We start from the raw sequence: 14,937 nt of genomic DNA, 5'->3' as shown, positions 1-14,937 counted from the left end.
GCTGTAAGTGTTTACAAAGCATGAGTACGATACACTACATATTTCCTTTGCCACTTGACATATTTTTCCACACAACGAGGCTCATTCATCTGAGTCACTGTACTGTACCCGCCATATGCACAACAGATGTGCCACCCGTTGCCTCACTGAATGACAGCTTGTCCCTAGTTTCTCTTCCACAAAGAGGCCTGCTATGAACATCCCAGGACATGTTGCCGGACCTCTGTAGCCTATTCTGAGATGCATATGATATGCACTAATTGCATATATCAGACACCCTCTAGACTATGGGTCCCAGCATTCATGGTCTCCACTCCATCAGTTACTGACAAATGGTTTTCCAAGATGGCACCACCACGCTCCCATCAGCAGAGGTGCATGAGCTTCACCACATTATCATCCCTGGTTGCTCTTTAGGCTTTTAACATTTAAAAGCCAATCTAATGGGCATGAAGTAAAATCATTTTGTTCAAATCTTTATTTCCAGATTACTGGTGAATGAGATATAAAACCCAAATTGAAATGAAGACATCCTTAAATGCTCCTCACAGTTCTGTATTAAAAAAGTACTCGTGCTGACATTCTCATATTGAAGATGAGCAGTGCTGGCAGGAGGCAGCCCAGAGGCGCTGTTTACACACACACACTAGAAGCTAACCTGATTCCATTCTGCATTCCTTCTCAATCTAGAGAAAAATCACTCTGCAGTATTGACCTATCACTGTCATCCCATGGCTGTTCTCCTATAAAATACATGTGTTCTTTATTTGTATTTAAAGACTAATATCAGAAAAACATGGCTTTGTCAGCAAGAATTTGACCATTAATAATCTCACTAGAAGCTAATATTCAGATCTCAGATCTCCCAAATGAAATGTTCACCTATCAACACTGAAATGCAAACACCATTAGGTTCAAAAGTCTGCAGCAGATAAGGGACTTGTTTCTGGAACATATAATGAATTCTCGCAAATCATTAATAAAAAGATAAAGACTACAATTTTAAGATGGATGAAGGATTTAGTGACATTTTCTTGAAGAAATAGACAGAAACAGCCAATAAGCACGGGCAAAGATGCTCAATATCATTTGCAAACCAAGATCATGAAGGGCTACTTCACACCCACACCAGGGAGACGCTGCCCAGACAGATGCAGACTGCTAGAAGCTTGGAGCAGGGATGGCGGGAGGTGCTCGCTAGTACAGGGCCTCCCTCCAAGGGGATGGGAATTTTCTGGAACCAGACTGAGGTGATAGCTAGAGTACTAAGATGGCCAGATGAACAGTGGACATAACTGAGACATAGTCCTCTCACTGTCAGTGACCAGAACCAGGGAGAAGAGCCCGAGGCACGTGGGAATCCATGTGCTCGCTTAGGAAACAGCAGCCAGGACTCTGCACACAGTGGATCCTGGCAGTTCAGAGAGTCAAGAGTGTGGACAGGCTAGGAAATTTCAGGACTGACTGGTCCTGAACATGAAAACCTTGGTTTCCTACTCAGACTCACAGGACACCACCCTCGCTGCTACATTTCATAATCTCTTATTTTAGCACAAGTGTCAATCTAAGACAGTGACCAAAATGAATTTCTCCAAGTTAGCTAAACTTCCCATGAACTAGCTATAACACAGATCACCATGCTTTGGGTAAGAGGTGACATTATATAACAAGAGGGCACCATCTTCCCTTCAGGCAGCAGACGTCTTACCTGTTTGATGGCGGTGACGGTGATGACAAAGAACAATGGGAGCCCGCTGGTTACTGGACTCGTGGGGGTGTCGATAATCAACTGCAATTAAAGCAGAATTGTAGAGCTACTGTCAAGCAGGTCCCAGGGACCTTAGACTGGCAGGCCTGTAACACCCACAAAAACATCTGCTTTCATTCATAAACCCACTTTATCCCCCCCTGGAGATAAGTCACTCTATTTACCATGAAACAAGGGTGGTTTGCTCCAGTTCCGGGACCTGCTTAAGGAAGCCCCACCAACTGCAGCAAAGACATAAGCCTGACTGGGGCTTGCATCTTATTTTATTTTACTGTGCGGCTTCCCATGCTTCAATTACATTGAATAACATGATGTTGGGGACGATATGAAAGTCCTTCCGCTGTATTTTGCATGATCGAGAAAAACAAGGTTAGAAGTCTTAAAACACATCAGACCCCTGCTCCCTAACTCAGCCCTCACTGAGGTTCTATCTTCTCATTCTCTCCCAGGCACACTGAGGAGGATCCACCCAACAATGCCCAGTGTGGCTGCTAGTTCCTCTGAATGACCGGGGCGGGGGGAGGGGGGGACTCCTGATTTGCCCCTGAGGACCGGAAGGCGGCCAGAACCACCCCACAGGCAGACTGTTCACGTGTCTGCTGCAGCTCAGACATCTCTCTGCACCAACACGCTTGCCCATGAAGGAAACAGAGGAAGTGCTCCAAGTAACTTGCTCTTTCTTGTTAGTAAACCACAGTGGACCTCCTGAGAATTAAGGGCCACTATTTCGATTTTACATTTAATGTGATAAAAAAGACAGTGGGCCTCACCTGCACCAGAAATATGATAAGAAAATAAAAGTTGGCTATTCTTCTGAATTGTTCAAACAAGTTCTTGGGTATGAAGTTCCAAAACGTGTACTGTACAAAAGAAAAACAAACAGGTGTCATTTTGATCACATTTTACTCTTTTACAGTGTTACTTTCCTATAGGATGACAACACTGGATGTCAAAGCACAAAATGTTTAGTTTTAGATACAAAACTCACAAGTCAAAATTTAGAGTGTTCCGTATATGTTTTATCAATTTGTTGACCACAAGAGTGAACCCCTAACACAGAACACATACTCTGAAAGCAGTGTGAGTTACCCCATGCCAGGTAATTCAATGCCATGGGAAGCAGGTTAACAGCAGTTTAACCCTTAAAATACGTTTCGTAGGACACAAACCTCTGATTGTTAACACACATGCGCTCAGCACCCCTCTTTCCCTCCTGCCTGTGACCGTGTCTCTAGCTGGCCCAGAAAGGTACACCAGAAGTCAGCACCAGAAGCAGCCTTGCTCTGGCCTAGACAGCCCCGAGGTGCAGGTGTCCCACACCTCCTCAGTCCCACACACCTCCTCCACCTACAGGGAGTGGAGGGCGGACAAGGAAGGGAGTCCTGACGCTCACCTACTCTCCAGACTGCTCCACTGTGCCTCAGAAGTTTCCTTACCTTCCCCATTGAGAACAATATCTGCGTATCATTATCCTCCAGTAAATGCACCACCCATGGTGTCTGTTAGCATGTGGAATACTCCCGACCACCCCCCCACCCGTGGCCAAGCCCCCAGCACCTTCCCCTCTGAGTGCTAACAACTCCCCTTCAGCTGACGCCCTAGCACCTTATCCTCTGAGTACTCCTGAGCCCCCTGCAGTCGGCCCCCCAGCACCTTCCCCTCCCAGTACTCCTGACCTTCACACGGGTGACCCTGCAGCACCTTCCCCTCCATAGAGGGCCTGATACCGGGCCTCTACAGACTATGTGCCTGGCAAACATTTCCTCAGTCAGTGGCATGTCTTTCTAATTCTCTTAAAAATATCTTTAGAAGAGCAGAAGATTTTAAGTCATGAATTCGATGGTTTGTTGCTGGCCTTGCTCTCATCGTTTATAAGTTTCACCAGGTTCTGTTGGGATCCTCTCCACGACCATCGTGTCACTTGTCTGCTTCCTCCTGGCCTGTTGGCCTGTCCTGCATCACTCTCGTCTGTCACACATTAGCCACAACATCCAGGGAGCTGCTCAACAGGGTGGCGAGAGGAGGACTGCACCATTCTCCATCTTAAGGTGGGAGTATCTCTATTTTCGCCCTCAGGAATGATATTAGCTGTGGGTTTACTGCAGACACTCTTCATCATGTTGAAATTCTCCTGTATTCGTACTTTCCGGAAACTTTCCATCAGGGACAGGTGTTGGATTTTGTCAAATGCACACTAATCTTTCCTCATTCGAAAACCAAACAGGTCTCCTGGTCAGAAATGCAGCCACGGACATTAAAAGAGGGGAGAGAATACATAGCTAGATCTTCTTTACCTCGGTGTCCCCATCAGAAAAAACAAAACAGTTTGGCTATTGTGGACATTGCTGCTATAAACATCAGGGTGCAGGTGTCCCAGTGTTTCACTGCATCTGTATCTTTGGGGTAAATCCCCAGCAGTGCAATTGCTGGGTCTAGGGCAGGTCTATTTTAACTCTTTGAGGAACCTCCACACAGTTTTCCAGAGTGGCTGCACCAGTTCACATTCCCACCAACAGTGCAAGAGGGTTCCCTTTCTCCACATCCTCTCCAACATTTGTGGTTTCCTGCCTTGTTAATTTTCCCCATTCTCACTGGTGTGAGGTTGTATCTCATTGTGGTTTGGATTTGTATTTCCCTGATGGCAAGTGATGAAGAGCATTTTCTCATGTGCTTGTTGGCCATGTCCATGTCTTCCTCTGTGAGATTTCTCTTCATGTCTTTTGCCCATTTCCTGTTTGGATCGTTTGCTTCTTTGGTGTTGAGTTTAATAAGTTCTTTATAGATCTTGGAAACTAGCCCTTTATCTGATACGTCATTTGCAAATATCTTCTCCCATTCTGAATGTTGTCTTTTAGTTTTGTCGACTGTATCCTTTGCTGTGCAAAAGCTTCTTATCTTGATGAAGTCCCAATAGTTCATTTTTGCTTTTGTTTCTTTTGCCTTCGTGGATGTATCTTGCAAGAAGTTACTGTGGCCGAGCCTCGGTGTCCATCGAGAGATGAATGGATAAAGAAGATGTGGCTTATGCATACAATGGAACATTCCTCAGCCATTAGAAACGACAAATACCCACCATTTGCTTCAACGTGGATGGAACTGGAGGGTATTATGCTGAGTGAAGTAAGTCAATCGGAGAAGAACAAACATTATATGTTCTCACTCATTTGGGGAATATAAATAATAGTGAAAGGGAATATAAGGGAAGGGTGAAGAAATGTGTGGGAAATATCAGGAAGGGAGACAGAGCATAAAGACTCCTAACTCTGGGAAACGAACTAGGGGTGGTGGAAGGGGAGGTGGGTGGGGGGTGGGGGTGAATGGGTGATGGGCACTGAGGGGGGCACTTGACGGGATGAGCACTGGGTGTTATTCTGTATGTTGGCAAATTGAACACCAATAAAAATAAATTTATTATTAAAAAAATAAAAATAAAATAAAATAGGATTCAAAAGCAAAAACAAAACAAAACAAAACAAAAAACCACAATCTGAATTTTTTTTTCTTAGAGAGAGAGAGAGTCAAACCAAGAAGCAGACTCTTTTTTTTTTAAAGATTCTGTTTATTTATTCATAGAGACACAGAGAGAGAGGCAGAGACACAGGCAGAGGGAGAAGCACGCCCCCTACAGGAAGTCTGACGTGGGACTCGATCCCGGGTCTCCAGGATCACACCCCAGGGTGCAGGTGGCACTAAACCGCCGCACCACCGGGGCTGCCCACAATCTGAATTCTTAACATGCTACCCTACCTCTGGATAATTTGGCTTCTCTATGGAATTCAGAAAACATTTGTCGTTTATTCCACTGCTAAATATGTAGCCTCTGTGGAGTCAGACCCCGTATCCAACCTGGTCCTGACACTTAAAGATCAAGTAAACTTTAGTAAATCATTTAAGGACTGGGTTCTGGTTTCTTCGCTTATAAAGTAATGATACTAGCAGGTACCCTGAAGAAAGATGGTTGAGGATCAAAGTCCTGGCTGGAACTGGTGCTCACACAGTAACAGGACATTAAAATTCTACAGCTTAACAAACGGTACAAACATAAGCAATCTTCTTAAATTTTTAAAAAAAGAAAATAGTTTTTCTCTTATATGAGATAAAAAGTCAGTTATTTTCCACTAACTTTTAAAAGGAGATCATTTTTTAAAATGTAAGTTACTAGGCAGTCATAGCATTTACGTCTCATTTTTTAGTTTCTGTGACTGGCTTAGAATGACTCACAATCCTTCACAGATTTCCTGACCCCAGAACAGAACTGTCTCAAGGCCCCACCCCCTGAAACCAACCTGACTGCCCAGGACCCACACCCACACTCACTACCCATCAATCAAAAATGTCCCCATGTACCTGTAATCTGTTACTTGGTACAACGTCACATCAATGGGAAAAGCTACTTAAAACCCCATCTTCTATCTCCTCAAGTGTCTAAACACAAAAACCCAATGCTGTTCAAGATGTGCCTCACAACACTGGGTGAAGACCGCCAAGGTGCAGATGCCCGAGTGCCAGTGATAGGGACATAAGAGACTTGTCACACCATTCTCTGAGTTCTTACATTTCCTTGGAAGCTTCCATGTGAGAAAACTTTCATCTTATATGTATGATGAAGATAAAATGGATTGTCATCTGCTACAATCCTTCCAAGTGGGAGACCATGTGAACACCTGGTCGTGTCCTATTTGAATGCTACCGTTTCTGAAACTCTTTTAGCTTCCCAAATTCTAGCGTGCCCAGGAGCCAGCTTGGATTTGGAACTGAAAGCCACTTAAATGACTGCTTCCTTGTAATCGGGCACAGAGAGGCTGCGTAGCTGCTTAGACATTACACTTTGTAACCCCCTTATCTCGCAGAATATTTCACCATCACAAGTCATTACTGCTGCTTATTAATGTGGTCAAAAAGAAGGTCACTAATTCCAGTGGTACATGACAAGAAATGCAAAGACCTGAGGAGCTGACCAGAATGTGTGCGAGTGCATGCAGATCAGCTCCACGCAGGCGGGATGTGGTAACTGGGCACTGGGCGACATATGAGAGCTGGCCAGCAGATGCTGTGGGGCCACCACGCACACTCCGTCTTCTGTAAGTCCTGGGAGCTGAGTGTCTGCGTGGACACGGGGCCACGCTGTCAGGTGTTCCACAGGGCCTGGCACCATAGGTGCTCCATTCTGGAATACTGACGTCGGAAAAATGAGTGAGCATCACGGTGGCCCAGTGAGAACTGCTGGTGCCTCGGGGCCATGGGGAAGGTGCAGGCTCAATACAGACTTGAGGCTAAAAATTGACCCACAGGCTTTGTCCTGAGGCTGCTCCTTCTCCAATGGGCCAGGGTGTAGGTAGCAGTGGGCTGTTCTGGGGAAGACAAGATATACCCATAAGTCCACAGGAACACTATCTGTCCACATCTAATTGGTAAAAGTAATCTTCCCTTGTCAATGACCAGAAGTGACACAGCTTTCTCAGAGGAATGGGGTGACGGTATAGCCTGTGCCTAGTATTTAATGTGTGGTGTCCTGCGGACAGAGTGGGGAGCCACCTGCATTTTGTGCCCAAAGTACGAGTCTATGAACTGACGAAGCAGCACCTGGGCCTTCTGGTGAACTGGGATCTGCTTGCACGTGAGCTCTAGCAGGCCTTGGGCACCACAAGGGGGACGTGCTGGGGAGAAGGTTCTGGTTTCTCCTTCATCCTAGACACCTGCCCAGCATGTCTCCCCCAGAAAGGACACCCAACTCTAATCAATCCTTGACTGCCAACCTCGGCACTTCCATGGAGCGGGTCCAAAGCTGAGCCTGGTGAGGCTTGTTCAGCCCTGGTGTAATTTTTCACATGATAAAAGCTCTCTGAGTCAATGAGATCAAGCTTATTGAGGAGGGGCTTCTACGCGCAGATGAATGCTCAGCCAGCATTCTTCTTATAAGACAGAAGCTTTCTTCCTGAGAAAACATGGCCACCTCACAGCAAACATTCTCCGGACTTGTCCAGGCTTAGGCTGTACAAATTAAGTTTTGTTTTTGTTTTTTTTTTTCCCATCCATCCTGAGGTGCTTTTAAATGAAAGCAATCATGTGCTCTGGATGCCACTGGGGCGGACAGACATCCAGACCACTGTCCACCCGGCCAATAGCTTGGGGCAAGTCCTTGGCCTTCCAGGCCTTCTCTTCTGCACAGAATCTGGTGAGCAGTAGAGGCTGTGCTGTATGCGATTTCTCCTTAAATGACACAGCATCATCTCCCGTGGACAGGTGCCACAACACTGGCCCGGCCTCCTGAGGAGGGGCGACCCTTCCTGGAACAAGGAGCGTAGACGCAGGGCCCCTCCTGCTTTGAGCAGAGACACAGGCTCCGACCTTCTGTGTGGCCTTAGCCAGACCTGCCTCTTGCAAGGATGTTGACTCAGTTCTTCCCACTCTGAAGGAGCTTTCAGGACAAGGACTCATCGTGAAAGCCCCTGGGGCATGGCGATTGTGTCTCAAACCAGTCCTGCCTGCACCCCTTGCAGTGTTGCCTTTGTTGGAAACCAGGGCAGTCCCAGGGATCCCAGTGTGGGTGGAGCAGCCAAGGATGGTGGGCGCCATGAACCACCCCAGGGACAGAGAAGGTGGCAGGAAAACGAGGCACCTCCAAGTCACTATGCGAGTATTTGGGGGAAAAATGAAAATAATAGATTGGCTCTAAAACCTGAATCAGGGATCCCTGGGTGGCGCAGCGGTTTAGCGCCTGCCTTTGGCTCAGGGCGTGATCCTGGAGACCCGGGATCGAATCCCACGTCGGGCTCCCAGTGCATGGAGCCTGTTTCTCCCTCTGCCTGTGTCTCTGCCTCTCTCTCTCTCTCTCTCTGTGTGACTATCATAAATAAATGAAAAATTAAAAAAAAATATATTAAAAAAAAAAAGAAACCACTGCTCTTAGTTATCTCCCCAACACCAATGAGGCTTTCTGTCCTAAATAAGGGATCCTTTGGCTTCCAGCCACATTCTGCCAGATGCATCAAGAAGGCCCTCAGTTCACCCCAATCCATGAGGCGCTATGTTTTCTAGAAGGTTCCTCCACGCAGCCCTGCACAGAACTTTGCACAGTGACCTGAAGGCACTGGGGCTGGGACTTCCGAGGCCAGGCTGTGTCCCAGGAGGGAGAGACCAGCTGCATCAGGAAGCCTCCAGTGGCGGAAGGGCCCTACAAATGTCCTGTGGGCCCGACCCAGGGCAGTGTGGGTGGTTTCCTGCCCTGCCGCCTGCCCTGACCAGCTCATACAGCGCCCACGGCAGTGGTGTCAGGTGCGTGTCCCTGGTTCTCAAAGCATTTGAGCCGCACAGGATCTGATTTAAGAAATGTGTTTGAGGGATCCCTGGGTGGTGCAGCGGTTTGGCGCCTGCCTTTGGCCCAGGGCGCGATCCTGGAGACCTGGGATCGAATCCCACGTCGGGCTCCCGGTGCATGGAACCTGCTTCTCCCTCTGCCTATGTCTCTGCCTCTCTCTCTCTCTCTCTCTCTGTGTGTGACTATCATAAATAAATTTAAAAAAAAAATTTTTTTTTAAATTAAAAAAAAAAAAAAGAAAGAAATGTGTTTGAGAGTCCTTCTCTGTTTCGGGAGCACCAGTAACAGGCTCTTTGGTAAGCTCTACCTGAGACTGTGTCAGTTCACACAGGTCACCACTGTCAAGATCTGCCCTGGGTAAGGTCCTGCTTGGTCACATTTCCCATTATTTATCTGTTTGGGTGACCGAGTGCCATGCTTGTTGCTCAGGGTTTTGTGATGATCAATCTGCTTATCCACACGGTGACTATGGTGATTAAAGCTGCTGTTATCATTGTCACTACTGTTATTTTTATGACAGTTTTAAATAGAATAAATCCATTAAAAAATGCCTTGAAAAGCAAAGGTTTTTCTGTTCTCAAATATTCTTAACAAACTTAGAGCAATCTTTGATACTTTACAAAGAATTTAATAGGGCTACCATGCACATCGAGACATATGGGACATCCATGTATGGAGCAGGTGTGCCCGCCACACAGGTGTGCACACACACCAGGGGGTGGGGCATGTTAGGTCCAGTGAGCCCACCACATAGCTGTGCATAGCCAGACAGGCATGTACCTCTAAAGGGAAAGTTCTCCAGAATCTGGGAAGCCATCATTTACCTTGTTTGTTCAAAGCCAGCTACTAAATTCCCCACCCCATTCTGGAGAGCCATTGAGGGGTTCCTCTGCAAGTGTGTGAAGTACAGTTCCGCTCCTGCTCTCCAGTCGAGGAGAACAGCGCTTCACTAGAGTGGGGACACCACAATCATGGTCTTCCTGTGGCTGTTACGACACTGACTGCCTAACAGACTGCGACACACGCTCAGTGTTCTGTCTACGAGGTGGATGCATGTACCTCCTCCCACCAGTGACATCCAGGGTCATCTCTAGAGATGAGGAGCCCCTGGTGTGGGCTGGGGACTTGGGACGGGCATGTGGCCACACAGCAAACACGTAAGTGGCCATGGTAGGCCTCCCATGTTCGTGGCATAATTAAAGAGAAGTGGAGGACAGGTGGTCCCCACACAGGATGCATGGCTCACCAGCTGGGGGAACAAGCTGCAGGACGAGTGGGCCAGCTCGAGTGGGCGCCAACCACAGTGCTCGGTGGGTGGGCAGCAGCCACGGCAATGGTAACCATAGGGCCTGTGGGAAACAGAATCCCAGGAAACAGCTCACCTTGGAAGAGACTATTCTGTTGTCGGGGTGCCTCTGCAGGATGTAGGCCTCAGCACCAGGCGGGGGCTCCTTGTGCCCCACGTAGATGGTCCGACTGTCCACCCAGTTCTCTTCTCCAGCACACTACAGAATACAGAGCAGCATTAGCACAGGGACAGCTCCTCCCCAGAGTACCAGCTGCACTGCAAGTCCCCATCAACAGAACCTGTGTGGGGCCAAGGCCCAAGCTTCCTCCATCTCACCCAACCCCCATGGGAGTGGCCTGAGCAGGTGGTCTGCACCCCCAGCCAGAGCCGCTGGTCGTCAGGGGAAAGAACGCAGCTGGGCTCAGTGGGATCCTCGGGCTTCCAACAGAAAGGACAGCAGCCGTTGGAAACATGGAGCAGGTCTCTAACAAGAGGGTAAAAGTGGGCATTCAGGACAGAGGTGTGAGCCCTCCAGTATCTCCCTACTCAACGGCTCTCCTGGGAAGAGAGAAGGCTGGGGTGCTATTCAAAGTGTCGTGCCCACCAGGCACTTGGTAAGCATCTTCTGACCAGAAGGACCTTTACAACCCTCTACCAACCCTGCACTGTCAGCACAGAGGAGCCTAAGACACCACAGCTACCGATTCAGCCTCACATAGCAGCCCCCTCAGCCCCTGGCCCCCCTGGCCGGCCACCCAGCTCAGGATCCTGCCCCACCAGGCGGCCTGCTGGGGTGCCGTAAGCAGGGTGAAGTAGAGGTCGATGTGATGGGATGGGAGGAAGAGTGGGTCAGGCCAGAGCTCTGGCTCCCACGTCACTGAGACACAAGCCTCAGCATCTCCATGGCGCCTGAGGACAGCGTCTGCTCCTCGCTCATGGCTGCTGCTGCCAACAATGAACAGAAGCAGGAAGTGAAGCAGGAGCCACGCAGGAGCCCAGGGTGGTCTGTCCCTGCTCGCTCCTGTGCCCACCCACTGTGGGCAGGGAGCCTCCACTCTTGAAGCTGCACAGACGGGTAATGCAAGCAACCCGTGTCTCTGCCGGCTGAGGGACGAGAGCCTCGTGTCGCCTTGGTCTGGTTTTTTGCTCACGCGCCCCCATGTTTGCCCATCTACCACTCTCTCAGGGGCAGGAGCCCACAGGTGGGGGCTGTGCCCCCAGCAGCACGGCACGTATAGCCGCTGTCAACGCTGCCTTTGTGCTCTCCATCAGGGCCTGGCTTTGTGAGGCGTCCAAGCAGACTAGAGGCACAGACAAGACAAGCCCCGTAACCCCACCCATGTTTCCAGAGACACTCAGTATGGATGTGGGAAACGCAAGACCCTGGGAGAGAACGGGTGGCCCCTCCTCAGCAGGAAGTCAGGATGTGGCCCCCCCAGAAACCCTGCACTACGAGGGCCAGGCCGTATCCGTGGCAGTGCGAGCCCTCCCCCACCGCCCCACGCCCCTCCTGCTACCATTTCAAGGATGCTGACTAAAATGCCTGTGTGACAGCTTTGTAAATAAATCTCTGTATGTGAGATTTAAGAAAAGAGAGTCCCTGGTATCCCTTTACTTCTCAAGACACAACCACAGGGGCTCCTCATTCCCATGGATTCATGTACTTGTGTTCAAAAAGAATATGTAATAAAAGAACTAGGAGAGGAAAGAAAAGCATAAAGACCTAACTTTTAATACAAAAATGAAAATCCTGAAAACCTTTCCCCAGCCACTGGCTTTCAGGCCTGACCCTGGCCACAGACACTCCAATCCTTGCAGCAGGCAGGCAGAGGTACCCACTGCGCCCAAAGCACATCCACATCTCAAGGGAGGTGCAGTCAGGAGGAATGCTATCACTTCATATTCTCCGCACTGTCTAGAGGTCACCCACTATTTTAATATGATCATAATGCCTCACACACGACCACCCAGATTGGAGCTATTTTACCTACTGCACATTGGGATGCTACTTCTGCCTGAGGGACGTGACCAGGAAAGACACTGAGCAGCAACAAGCAGCAGGGCCTCCCTAAATCACTGCAATGAAAAATCCACCTGGAAGGAACCATGTACCTACTGGGTGAAAGCTCAGCGTGGCATCGGGACGCTCCCTTCCTGCTCCCTGAAGGACACAAAAAAGCAACAAGTCACCAGCCTCTGGAAGGCCCTGCTGCCCTGAACAGGTCACAACTCAGTGGACCGCAAGGCCATCCGTGAGGTGATGCTTCCAACTGCCCTTGCTCACCGTGTGGTCAGCATCGCAAGCCCAGGGAGGGGCCCCAAGGGAAGACCCTTCCCGAGGTCAGGAACCTGCAGGGGATCTCACGTGTGGCCCTGACAGGCAGAAAGCGTCTCCAGGTTCAGATCAAGACCAAGATGAGTTCTGAGGGCTGTTCTCTGCACAAATGTCCCGCTCTAAGAACCCCGAATGTACAGAACATGTACACAGCGCAACCAACAAGGCGCTCCTGAGAAAGCCTGGCTCGGGTCACACCCACGTCACACACGTGTCCTGCAGCTGACTGGCTCCCTAAATATGGACGCGTAGCTCAATACTTCTGTGTCTGGTTTGGTCAGCAAGACTGTGCTTCTCGGTACATTCAGTGATGAAAACAAACTTATCAGCCCCGATTATATAACTTCATGACTTAGCCAGTCCTGACCCACACATCAGCCACATAGTCCGCCGTCCAGCACTGGTACACTCAGAAGGGCAGTCATGTCACTCAGAGCTCTGAGCATGATGCTGTGGGCATCATGAAACCTCCGAGGTCAGGGAGACAGAGACACCAGCCTCATCGGAGACAGGACCAGCGCTGCCACCCAACACAGCCTCCAGGACCTCCCCCACAGTGTGGGGGGCTGGAGATGCACATCAGCAATGCAAGGCTGATGCCAGCAGGAGGTGCTCTCTCTCAGCTCCCAGGGGGCCCAAGAGGATAGCACCCGCAAGCCCTGAAGGCTGCCCTAAATCCAATCCCAAGTGCACATCTAAGCTGCGGGAACGGGCCCCGGTGCTCTGTGGCCTGCAGCATGCAGACCCACGCCTGCACTGCCCAGAGTGCCCTGGGCTCACCACTGCGGACAGGCAGCTGCCGCCTGGCCAGGTCCCAAGCCACCAGACTCACACAGAGGAGGGGAAGGAGTCTTCCTTCTGTCACAAACAGAAACGAGGGGGAAAACCATAGGACATACAGCGGCTGATGGAAGAAAGCACAGCATCTGGGAGATCACCAGCATGCATGGTGGTGAGGTGGGTACCCTGTTCCAGAAAACAGGCTCCAGGAGAACCACTAATGAGGAGAGCTTCCGGCAGCGAGCAAGATCAGTGGAGAGCAGACCCCACGTGTGCCACGGGGCGCCGCTGTCTTCACCCAACGTACCCACCAGCATGTCCGTGTGCACATGATGCCATGCCCTGAAGTGATGGCACAACGCTCTGCCGGCCACACACTGCAGAGGACCCGGTACTTCTGTCCCTGTGAGCCAGGAATAAAACTTCCACTTTTGTTCCAGAGCACAGAACACACTACAGACAAATAGAACTGCTTCGCTCACTCATGCAGTTTATTTATGTCCAACCTAAAAGCACACAAGCAGACACTGTGGTTCGTGTGATGGACTGTGAGTTCCCAATGACTCTTAAAATGCTAGTCACGGCATGAACGGGTATAGACATGGCTCTGTCAGCAGAGAGCTCCTGTTCACACAGCAACCCCTCCATCCTCCACACCCATTGTGACAGAGCAGCCTTCCCTCAGGTGGACCTAATGTCTGGCCCATTCAGATTACTAAACGAACATTCAGGTAAGCTGTTGGTCAACAGGGCACCTGGTGTTCCATATCCTGCTGGCGGGAGACACAGACGGAAACTGCAAGGACACGTGGCTTCACGTGCCCTGGGCGGTGACAACAGAGACGAGGGCACGCAGGGAGGCTGTGGGGACGGGGCTGCCTGTCACCGGCGGGGATCGTGCAGTGGTGCAGCCGCTGTGGGAGATGGTCGCCACTTCCCCAGAAAGGCAAGTGTGCCACAGTTGCCACATGGCCCAGCGATCCCAGTAGGTGGTGTATATGGAGAAATGGAAGCAATGTCCACATAATTGCATGTACACGTGTGTTCACACCAGCGTCGTTTGGAGCAGCCAAGAGGTGGGAACAACCCGAATGTCACTCAGCTGATGGACAGACACAGAGGGCTGGTTTACCCACACAATGGACTCATCACTCAACCATGAGGAGGACGCATGCTACAGCATGGGTGAACATGGAAACTACATAAAGGAAGGAAACGGAGACAAAAGGTGACACACCATAGGGTCTCATTCACGTGAAATGTCCAGGACGGGCAGATCTGCAGAGACTGTGCTTGCCCAGGGCTGGGCGAATAACTGCTAATGGTTTCTTTTGGGATGAGGAAAATGCTCTGATTGGGGGTGTGAACATGTTCCAACAGACACTGATGAGTCGCATACATGCAAAGCCCTGTGGTACGCAGGTTACACCTTAGCAGTGATACAGCAG

General features: G+C 49.8%; 1 protein-coding gene across 19 annotated transcripts in view; it reads right to left on the bottom strand.

The window, feature by feature from the left end:
• Positions 1 to 14,937, bottom strand: part of ATP11A (ATPase phospholipid transporting 11A) — a 130,038-nt gene that overhangs the window by 56,133 nt on the left and 58,968 nt on the right. For 18 of the 19 annotated variants that reach the window (XM_072761050.1, XM_072761051.1, XM_072761052.1 and 15 more), the window contains 3 exons: positions 10,469 to 10,591; positions 2,539 to 2,628; positions 1,709 to 1,789 (listed from right to left, as the gene is read on the bottom strand). In XM_072761050.1, coding sequence (XP_072617151.1) covers positions 1,709 to 1,789; positions 2,539 to 2,628; positions 10,469 to 10,591 — 294 coding nt within the window. Of the gene's footprint in view, positions 1 to 1,708; positions 1,790 to 2,538; positions 2,629 to 10,468; positions 10,592 to 13,796; positions 13,893 to 14,937 lie in introns of all 19 variants that reach the window. The other variant, XM_072761042.1, reaches the window with a different exon arrangement.

Source organism: Vulpes vulpes, chromosome 6, assembly GCF_048418805.1.
Source record: "Vulpes vulpes isolate BD-2025 chromosome 6, VulVul3, whole genome shotgun sequence".
Taxonomy (NCBI): Eukaryota; Metazoa; Chordata; class Mammalia; order Carnivora; family Canidae; genus Vulpes; species Vulpes vulpes.
The sequence above is the reverse complement of the archived record's forward strand: the minus strand, read 5'-3'. Positions and strand labels throughout refer to the sequence as shown.